The following is an 11,548-nucleotide window of genomic DNA, read 5'->3' as shown; positions in this document are numbered from 1 at the left end:
AAGTCAAAAGACTAAAATTATCCCTTATAGTTTGGCCAAAACCTTTACAGTAGTTTTTGGCATTTACAGTTTTTTAACATTTACACATCACCCTGACTGGCTTTGGTCAAGTGGAGTGGGAGCAATTCATCATGTGAGGCAGGGGTGACAGAAGTGATAGTGGCAGAAAGTTTCTGAGATATGGGATAAGGAAGAGGGGGAAAGAGGGAGCTCATGGTGAATGTACTCAATACAGTGTAGTTTTCAGCTGAGAGAATAAGAGGAGAGAAAGATTTGATGAGGGATGACAAGGTTGGAAATAGCCACTGTGGAGAGCTGTATAGTGATTTGATAAGGGAGGTATACTAAGATTGCCTAGAAGTAGTGAGGGCTCCATTGATGTGTAGCATAAGTTTGAAGTAGACTCAGTCAGAATGGTTGTGTGATTTTCTCCACTTTTATTCAGCAATAAATGGATAGGAGCATAGGTAGTAAATGGTAGCAGTGAGCCAAGATTCAGGCTTGTTTGGGTATAATTGGCGATATGGTAAAGGATCTAGGGAGTCAAGAGAGAAGTTTATTTGCCAACCAGTCAAGATGGGCAAAATAGAGAAAGTCTTTAGTGCAAGGAAGATGGCCTGGTAGGGAACTGAATAGTCAAGGGATTCAAGGTCATAATATGGACAAAATAGTAGGATTTTATAAAGGAAGTATGAAGATTAAATTAACTGTCCCTGCCCATTTTTAAATTTAATCACCAGAAGTGTAAACACCCCACTCACAATTGAGTGGGGGAGGTCTATGACCCATGTGTGCAGTAGTGGGTAATGAATCAGAATTGACTGACTGTCCCCTGGACAGTCCTAAGCAAAACTTTAGATTATGATTTGTTCATGTAAAGTAGAGGAAGGCACAGGAAGTGATGCAAAGAAGCATCTTTAAAAGGAGTTACAACTTCCTGTGAGAGGGGGTTCTTCATGCTTGCAACTTCTGAGTGCTCTCATTCTTTGGAGTTCTGAGTTTGAGTTGGAGGCTGATGAAGAATCTCTGACTGGATCTGAGACCCTGATCCTGGTGAGACTGTCCTTGAATCTCTCCCTTTGGACTGACACGTGGTGAGTGAAAAGAGCTGACTCCTGGATTTTCTGAAAAGACTAGCCTCAGGAGTGACCTATCCTCTTGAGAGAGGCTCCCTGCTTCCCCAGGTCCTCAGAGCAAAATACTTAGTGCTTAGGCTAGATATCTTACTCTATCCTCTCTGATTTCTTACTTTACTGTTTCTATATTTTGTAAACAAACTGTTAAAATAAATCTCTTTGGAATTAATTAAATTCCTGGAGACCCTATTCTCAAAAATAATCCAGACCAACATTTTATAACACCCACCTTCCACTTTCTACCCTTACAGAAAATATAAGGAGAGGCAAAAAAAGTCAATAGCTAATAGTCAAATGAAGGAATTTTGGAATTCTTGAACACAGAGGTGCTACAATAGAGAGTTGGGTCAGTAGAAGAGAGAAGATAGAGAACCAGCATATACCTGGATCTCATAATAGAGGAAATGACTGTACACTCCATTGTTCCATTTAATGGTTACACTTTTATGTCATAGTATCTAGTTCCTTCTAAATATGCTCCAGTTTCCTAAAATCTAGCACCCACAATATTATATATACAGCCTGATTAGAGCAGAATACAGCAAGGCTATCACTTTCTTCTTTCTGGACACTGCACCTTTCTGAATGCAGCCTAAAATCACACACACACACACGTATGTATATATATATATATATTTTTTTTTTCTGTAAGTAACACTGTTGACTTCTACAGAGTATACAATCATGTACTACCCAATATTATCATCATCTAAACTTGTCTAGCTATGCTTCTTCCACACTATATTCATGAGTTTGATTTTTTAGTCCAAGATTAGGGCATACTTCTGTCCCTATTGACTTTAATCTTTTTAATTTACCCCACCTTTCTAATAACTCAGGAAAAATGGATATCAAAATTATTGTCTGATTATAAGAATAAGAATAATCATTTTATCTGATCACAGACAAGATAAGAATTGGGTTAGTGGCTAAGGTGAGACCATTCACAGAGAGGTCCTAGAATCTGAACCTAGAAGCAAGAGAGGTAAAAGGAAACATGTCAAAATTAGGTTAAAAAGAGATTTTAACTGCTTTTTTTAAATTATTGTCACTTGTCAAGCAGATTTGTTGCTTGAAATCATAGAGTGCTCTCTGCTTCTACAGGACTTTGAGAAGAAGAAGCATTAAATAGATTATGTTAATTTTCTATAACTTGTTGCAGAGAATAAGAGTTGAAATAACACTCCTCTAATGTGATTATTTTTTCTGGGAATAAGAAAAGACAAAAATATTTCCCTGTGTTGTTGCTTGTTGCTGAGAGTTGGAGGAGAAGAATCCTAAAAAGGACCAGAATTAGAGAAACTTTTTTCAATTTTGAATCAAGGTCAAAATAACCTTTTCCTAAAAGAATATAACACAATTTCAGCTAAAGGCAGCAAGTAAATCTGAAACTGAAAGCGATGGATACTACAGTTGCTATAGAGGAATGAATTAAGTTAATCAGAGCAAGACTTTGGAAGTAGAAAAGCAGAAAGGTCACAGGAAGTTTGCTGAATTATCTTTACTAATGAAGCGTTGGGCAAGCATGGTAACTACACACCACATACACTCATATATATGCACATGGTATACTTATGTGTATATATTTATGTGTACACATCTATACCTACATTTCTATATGTATACACATACATTCTTGTGTGCTCACATAAATATACCTTTGTGTATATATGTATGTATGTATATACATATGTACCTATTCCAGTTATGAATTCCATGCCATCAAATTCCAATGATGCCTATTTGGCCAAATTTGTCTTTTTGCATTAGGCTTTCTAGCTCACCCTACTTACTACTGGGACAATTATTTCAGTGGTATAGGGAATTTCTGGTTGAGACTAGTGCCACTATCACTGCACTTTGATGTATTCTCTCTCTCACACTTGCTCTCTTTTAAAAAAAATCATACTAACCCTTACCTTCCATCTTAGAATCAATAATGTATATTAATGCAGAAGAGCAGTAAGGACTAGGCAATGGGGGTATTCTGAGGCCAGATTTGAACCCAGGACCTCCTATCTCTAAGCCTGGCTCTGGTCCTGATATGTTTTCTTAAAGAGTTGTCTGGATCATGGAGAAATTAAACAAAATTACCCAGGGTCACACAGTTACTATGTGTTAGAGATAGCAGGTTTTCCTGGCTCTAAGGCTGACTTTCTATTACAACATGTCACCTCTGCTCTTATTCCATACACATTCTCTTTTTTCCTTGATTCCTATGGGTTAGGTCAGTAAGGCATAATGGATAGAACTGGGACAACCGGTTTCAAATATTGCTAAACTGTGTAATCCTAGAGAAGTTTCAACCTCTTTGAACTTTGGATTCTTCTGTAAAATAGAAGTAGCCCTATGAGGCTCAAATGAAATTATATATGTAAAGCATATTACAAACTTTGAAGTGCTAAATGAACTGAATGACTATTATGTCCTTGGCTTTAGTTTTAGGAAGTCATGGTTCTTAAACTGAGCCCTCAGAGCGTCTGTTCTCTCTAGTCAAGTGTTCTTTCAGCTCCTTGGCTACCTGAGTGCCTCTCTGAGAGGGTGGGAGCTCTTGAGGAGGAGACAGGTGGGGTTTGTGCCTCATGATTGGGTGAAAAACATAACAACGGTGTCTCTTGCCCTTTAAGTGCTTGATGTATCAGTGAAGCAGGAGCAGCAACAATTATATATAAGGCTTATAGGAGAGAAATTGGATGAGGCTCCATTCCCTTCATCCGAGGAAGGGCAAAGCACTTCTTTGGAAAATGGAGGTGCTGCTCCTAGGCAGCCTACTGTGTCTTGCCAGTATAGCATCAGGCAATATCTTTGGTAAGTTTGTGCACTGATTTTTTTAAGTGTCAAAGGGGAGGACACACATATAAACTTCTCATGGAAATTGTAATGGGATTAAGATTATGCTAAATGATTTGAACAACAGTTGAACTAAGTGCTCCAAACAGGAATTCGTCTAGAGAAGGAGTTCTTAATCTAGATTTCACAGATCCCTGGATAGATTTCAGGAAGGGTTTTTAATTGGTTAGGGGGAGGATTGCATCCTTATTTTCCTGAATCTCTTCTGTAAATTTAGCATTTCCTTCCTTTACAAATGTAGACAGCAAACGTTATTCTGAGACGGGGTCCATAGACATCATGAAATTGTCAAAGAGATATCTATGACACTGAAAATGTTTAGAACCCCTGGTCTAATCATTTTAACTACTTCAGTTTCACAGATTACAAGATAAACTTTAATTAAGCAACTGGACAGTAAAAAAGATGCAGATAATTCATCTTATACAATGAGTTAAATTATACAATTTATACAATGAGTTTTATACAGTTTATACAATTTATACAATTGATTATACGAGTTAAATAGTACAGAATGGAAATGTCAAAGCAATAATCCTTCCTGCTAAGTTTATTAAAGGAGGATGAAAAAACTGAGTCCCAGAGAAATTAAATCATTATCTTACAATTAATTAGGCAGCAAGTCACAGAGCCTGGATTTTTCTGGCTCCAGATCCAAGAAACATTCCACCATCTTTCTATTTCTCTAAAACATTGGAATAGTTTTCCTTATTTAATATTTATTTTTATTCAAATTGATCTTGGCTTCCTCATTAGTCTGAATTGTATGAATTCTATCCATATTTCCTACTAGCAAGACTTTCATCTTCTTACAGAATATGAAGTAGATTCCCAGCCCTTGCGCCCTTGTGAACTTCAGAGAGAGCAGGCATTCTTGAAGAAAGAGGATCACATCCCTCAATGCCTAGCAGATGGCAGATTTCGGTAAGGTGACAAGGTGGCTATTGTTCAGTTGCTCAGTCATGTTTAACTCTTTATATCTCTGTATCTTTGAGGTTATCTTGGCTGGGATACTGGAGAAGTTTGCTATTTGCTTCTCCAGTGGATCCAGTAGATCCTTTTGTCAGGCAATAAAATGTTAAGTGACTTGCCAGGGAATACACAGATAAAAAATGTCTGAGGTCTGATTTGAATTCAGGTTTTCCTGACTCTAGGACATGTTCACTTCAGTTGACTCAAGGAAGGATAGGAGAAACATTTTCTAATTTTAGTGATAAATGTGATTGTTCTAATTACAGAGTTCACTTTTTGTTGTTTTTACTGTTATTTCCATTTATATTGGTATAGACACTGCATTCCCTCCCCCCACCCCCCAGTTCTTCTTTTGCTACCTGAGAGGGTAGATTTATGCCTGTTACAATGTGTAAAGGTTTAGAATAGACAGAAATTCTTTAATGAGTCTCAATTGACTTAGTAGCAATCCCTACAAGACTTCCCATACTTCTCCAAATTCTTTGTATTCATTAACTCTTATACTGTTGTTGGGTTTGTTGAATCACTTCACTCATGTCTGACTCTTTGTGACCTTACTTGGGGTTTTCTTGGCAGAGACATTCCAGTGGTTTGCCATTTTCTTTTATAGCTCAATTCTACAATTGGTCCAGCGTTTTCTCATTCAATGGATTAAATTTATTTCTAATTCTTTTCTATTTATGAAAATGGCTAAGAAAATAATTTTTCATAAATAATGAAAAAGAAACTTGAGTTTCCCCACTTCTCCCCTTGTTTTCGGCTCCATCAATTTCATTCAGATTAACAAAACTTTCCTTGTCTTCTTCCTATGAAAAATGACACAAGCATTTATATAGGAGTCTAGAGTCATAGGGAGGGAAAGGAGAGATAGGCATTGAATGATGTGCTACAATAGCTTGGGTTTTGTTTTTTTATAGGAGTTAAGGCTAGGAAGGACCTTAGAGATCATCTAACTGATTCCTTCATTTTGTACACAAGAAAATTGAGGACCATCAAGGTGAAGTGATTTACTCAAGGCTACACTGCAAGTTATTAGCAGAACTAGGATCAGAACCCAGGCCTCCTTACTCCAAATCAAACGGTTTCCATGTATACCAGTGGGTACTTGGGTAGCATTGAAACTAGGGATAAAAATTCAGGCAGTCAACTTATTTTATTGAGTCTGGAGCAGGAGAGATATTTAATAAACACCACAAATATTTTCTGTAGCACTTACTAGTAAGGGTGTTGTGCCCTATACTTCTTGGGAATCAATGCTCCATACACATCTTCTAATCACTGGTTCTGTTAGTTGAGCCCCACCAATTAACAAAGTAATTTTGATTGAGAGAGGAGAGGTATTTAATGTGGATCACTCAAGAACTTCTACAATAGGAGAGATTCTTAGTTCAAAAATGAACATAATAAATTATTAGTTGAGATTTATCAAGTACATGGACTTTTAAGGGTAAATTCAACATATATCTATCAAAAATAATTCACATAAGACTAAATTGGAATAGAATTCTAAATAATAATTCTAAAACATATAAAGCAAATTGTTACTTCTCAAAGGAGGCCAGAGACTTTCATGAAGAGAAGGGTAATACAAATGTGAACTTCTTAGGTAAAGGCCTTGAAGAGTCTTATTTTTGTCTTTAATTGTGGGACTTTAGGCAAGTCACTTCTTTATGGGGCTTTGTTTACCATTAAAAAACCAAACGAACAGAGGATTGTACTTGATCACCCCCAAAGGTTTCTTTTAGCTCTAAAATCAGTGTTCCGTGATTCCTCAGCTATCAGGCTAAGATGCCAGATGCCAAGCGACTGGACCAGATTCACAATCTCACTTAGTATGGCTCCAATTATCTCAAGAATTGTCAATAACATTTACAAAGTAAAATTTACTTCAATAACAAATTAATTTTTAGTTTACCAAAGTTTTAGCTTATTTTATTAAACAAAGCAGGATAGGAATTGAGATGAGATAATGGATGTCATAGTCATAGTCATGGTAATATAATTGAATAATATAAGTTAGAGAGAATGACAGGCTGGGGGGAGAGAGAGAGAGAGAGAGAGAGAGAGAGAGAGAGAGAGAGAGAGAGAGAGAGAGAGAGAGAGAGAGAGAGAGAGAGAGAGAGAGAGAGTCTGAGAGAGAGACACACACAAAGACAGACAGAGAGACACAGAGAGACAGAGACACAGAGAGACAGAGACAGACAGAGATGGAGACACAGAGATGCAGAGACAGAGACAGAGAGACAGAGTCAGAAACAGAGACAAAGACAGAGAGAGGGAGGGAGGGAGGGAAGGAGAGGGGGGAAAGAGAAGGAGGAGGGGGAGATAGAAAGATCTGTGTAGTTGAAGCCATATGAGTGAAAGAGATCTCCAAGGGAGAGAGTATAATATCATAAAGAGAAGAGAAAAGGGCAAAGAAGAAAACTTTGTAAAATATCAACATTAAAAACATAAGAAGGAATTTGTCTTTCCTGATTCCCAGTATGGTGTTCTCTCCATAACATGTTCTTGCTCCTGTTACATCTTCTTTATTCTCTCCTTTTCCTATCCCTCTTTCTTCTCTTATTCAATTTAAAACCTTGCTAATATACAGCCTTCTTTCTCTCCCCTTCTCTCTTCTTTCTTCTCTTGACCTCTCTTTTTCTTTCTGTCTTTTTCCCTGTCTCTGTCTCTCTAAGTCTACACACACATATATACATCTTAAATTATATATATATATATATATATACATTTCTCCTCTTCTCTCCCTTCCCCCTCCTCCCCCTTTTTCCTTTCCTGTGTCTCTTTCCCTTTTTCTCACTTCCCCTCTGTATCTATGGGTCTCTCTGAACTGTTGTGAGGGAATTTTTCCCTTCAACCTCAACATTTTTCAAAACAACCAAAGTCAAGACAAATGCTCTCGTGGAATCAAGCTCTGAAAAGAAAACTCCACACTCATGGTTCTCCCTCCTCCAGGAATGTACAATGCAGCAACAATGGCCTTTCATGCTGGTGTGTGGATGCTGAAGGAACAGAGGTGCCAGGCAGTAAGCAGGCTGGATTGCCAGATGCCTGTAAGTATGAAAGCAGAATCAGAACACATAGAAAAAGAATATTTCAGGCAATGAGAAGGATTTTCAATTTTTTACATCAATCAATCAACAAGCATTTAATAAGTGCTTACCATGTATAAGGCACTGTGGTAGGTTCTGGGGCACACACACAAGCAATTAAACTATCCCTATTCACAATGAACCAACATTCTAATGGGAGAGGATAAATGCATATTAAAATATAATCACCATAAATATAGATAATATAATTATATATGCTATATAATTATGTATTATGTAATATATATTATCTAATTATAGATAATATAATATTAAAAAGATATATAATAGATAATACAATTAGTAGATAAATATATGCATACATACATATAAAGTAGTAAAATATAAAGTAGCTTGGGAGGAAGGGACTAGCAACTGCAGGAATCAGGAAAACTGCATGCCGAAGATGGTGCCTGAACTGTGTATTAATGGAAGAAAAAGAGTCTATATGCTTAAGGGCTTTGGGAACAGATATTTAATTTGAAAATGACTAGATGTAGTCATCTACATGACATTCATTGTAATGCATGTGTTTCATTCATTTGTTCAACAAATATTTGTGAAATGTCTACAAGGAGAAGAACCCTCATTCAGGTACTGAAGGGCAAAGTTTAAACGGTCCATGTGGTACAGCCAAAAGAACACAGATTATGGGGCAGCTAGATAGGTCAGTGGAGTGACAGCCAGGCCTATAGATGGGGGCTCCTGAGTTCAAATCTGACCTCATACATTTCCCAGCTGTGTGACCCTGGGCAAGTCACTTAACCTCCATTGCCTAGCCCTTACCACTCCTCTGCCTTGGAACCAGGACCTAGTATTCTAGAATAGAAGATTTCAAAAAAATTAAAATTAACACAGACTTCTAAATCAAAGGACCTGGGTTCAAATCTGGATGGGAATTGGTGGGAATGAAAAGTATGAGTCAAAAAATCTCAGTGCTGTAAAGATTCTCAGTACCTAAGCATATGTCTTTTAAGGTATCTGTGACTGATAGTCATCTAGTTTTTGCTTATATACATCTTCATTGAGAGGAAAATCACTACCCCTAGCAGTTTGCTCTACATTGTTAAGTCTGTTCACATGGAGCCCAAGTCCTTGTATCTTCTGCTCATTTCCCCAAATCTCTTTCCTCTAGGGATGAGTAAAAGAAACCCTGTGCCTCTTCCCCTATTGCACTCCTCTTCCCTCTTCATCCATAGTCACTTTATTCACCATTCCCATTCCACCAGCCCCCCATCTCCCAGGTGATCTTTTCACGACTTCATTTCTCATAAATATTATTAGTTGCTTTATGCAGCTGATGTCACCTCCTATTGGGAAAGTTCAGTCCAAGGGGAATCAATATGATCGCTCAGGACTGTTCACACCACTAGAGAGATGATCCCGGACCCCATGATCCCTTAGAAACAGCCCTGATGCTAGTAAATACATTTAACAATGAACTCACTAGCCCTATTGAAAAACACAGAACTAGGAAGAATAGTTTTTCCCCTTAGTTTTCTCCTTTTACAAATGAAAGAAGTGAGACTCTGAAAGATCAAATTGCTTGCCCAAAGATACAGAGCTGGTTAATGACACAGCCAGGGTTTGAAGCCATATTTCCCAACTCCTAAATTATATAGATAACTACTAGTGCAAATTTACAATAGCTTTGCCCTTATTCCAAGGACCTGAATTTAGGCCATACAAAAAGCAGGCATAGCTGTTGGCATAGCTGTTTGCTCCCTCTTTGGAATGTGACTCAAACAGAGCTGGTCTTCTGGTTTCTATAGAAGTATCTCCTGCAGGAGAAAACAATGGGCAGGAACCCCGAATTTATTCCCTCACATAAATCATCTTCCTCTTCTGGCCTTGGTTTTCTCATTGGCAAAATGAGGGCAGGTGGATTATATGATCTCCAAGATCCCATCCATTTCTAATTATTTATGTATGATTCTGTCCTTCAGGAATGGAACATAGCAAAGACCCCCTGGGATATGGAGGAGTAAGGAAACAGGAGGGGATCTATAAAAGGACAGTTGGCAAATGCCAGACATAATTGTGCCTGACCTGCCTTTGCTTTTTTTTCCTTTTTTTAAACATTTAATTAATTAATTTAGAATATTTTTCCATGGTTACATGATTCATGTTCTTTTCCTCCCATCCTCCCACTCCCCTCCCCAAACACTCAATTCAACTGGGTTTCACAAGTGTCACTGGTCAAAATCTATTTCCATATTTTTAATATTTGCTGACCTGCCTTTGTTTGAGAGAATTAGACAATTAAAAAAATGATTCTCAAACCACAATTGTGTCAAGGATCAGAATAAAGGCAAAGAATCAGAAGTCAATCAATTACTAGGCACCGTGCTAAGATCTTGAAATACAAAGAGAGCAAAAAATAACCCCCTGCCTTCAAGGAGCTCCTAATCTAAGGGGAGAGACAACAGGCACGTAAATAACCGTGTACCAATGAGACATATACAGGATAAATTGGGGATAATCTCAGAAGGAAGGCAGAAAAGTAGAGGAGGACTAGGAAACGCTTCTTGTATAAGGTCATATTTTAACTGAGGCTTGAAGGAAGCCAGAGAAACTAGGAGGCAGAGAAGAAAAGAGAATTCTAGGCATGGGGGATAATGAATGAAAATATTTGAGTTTGAGAGATGGATTTTGAGTTCAAGGAACAGCATGGAAAGTAGCATCATTGGATCAGAGTTCCTGGATGCAGTTAGAACTTTATTGCTGCACAGCTACTTTAGAAATCAATGCACCTTACAACTATGGTAACCCAAAAAGCAAAACAAACAAAAAACTTAAAGAACTAAGAGATTGAAATCACTACATTGAGTCACATATATAACATTCTCTTTTGCCAACTTTTTCTCTAGCTCAAAAAAATCAAAGACATCAGGATGGATTAACATGAATTTATGGTTCTTCATGGATTTACCCATATGGTAAACTTGGAGCAAAGAGACTTGATTCATGACTTAACTTTGCCATGTTCTATAATTATGTGGTCTTGGAAAAGTCATTTAACTTCTCTGGATCTCAAGTTCTTTTTTACCTGTAAAATGGGAATAATGGCCTCATGTAATTATAGTTACTGTCTTCTTCCTCCTCCTCTCACCTGCTTTCTTGGTTAGGTCTATCCTTTTGCCAACTCCACAAACAAAAGATCTTGGTAAGCAGCTACATCAATAGCACTGCCACCTCCTACCTCCCTCAGTGTCAAGATTCAGGAGAATATGAGCCAGTGCAGTGCGATCTGGCCAGGGTGCAGTGCTGGTGTGTGGATTCTGAAGGAATGGAAGTATATGGTACCCGGCAGCAAGGGAAGCCAACAAGATGTGAGTGGTATTTAGCACCATAGGCTAAATGTGTTTGTATTTAATGCCTCAGTCTTCAAGGTTAATAGTTTTGTTAGCTCAAATCAGAACTTCTTCCTGTTTTCATGATAACGCAGTAGCAAATGAGAATGGGTTTTCTAGTGATACTCGGAATGGAGAGTGTTCC

At 37.7% G+C, this 11,548-nt stretch overlaps 1 protein-coding gene across 1 annotated transcript in view; it reads left to right on the top strand.

Annotated features, from left to right (window-relative positions):
- The first annotated feature begins 3,880 nt into the window (after positions 1-3,880).
- The window catches only part of TG (thyroglobulin), a 384,892-nt gene continuing 377,224 nt past the window's right edge, over positions 3,881-11,548 (top strand). The window contains exons 1-4 of the mRNA XM_056821020.1: positions 3,881-3,944; positions 4,802-4,910; positions 7,914-8,011; positions 11,179-11,382. Of these exons, the coding sequence (XP_056676998.1) occupies positions 3,881-3,944; positions 4,802-4,910; positions 7,914-8,011; positions 11,179-11,382 (475 nt within the window). The remainder of the gene's footprint in view (positions 3,945-4,801; positions 4,911-7,913; positions 8,012-11,178; positions 11,383-11,548) is intronic.

Source organism: Monodelphis domestica, chromosome 3 (assembly GCF_027887165.1).
Source record: "Monodelphis domestica isolate mMonDom1 chromosome 3, mMonDom1.pri, whole genome shotgun sequence".
Lineage (NCBI taxonomy): Eukaryota > Metazoa > Chordata > Mammalia > Didelphimorphia > Didelphidae > Monodelphis > Monodelphis domestica.
The sequence above is the reverse complement of the archived record's forward strand: the minus strand, read 5'-3'. Positions and strand labels throughout refer to the sequence as shown.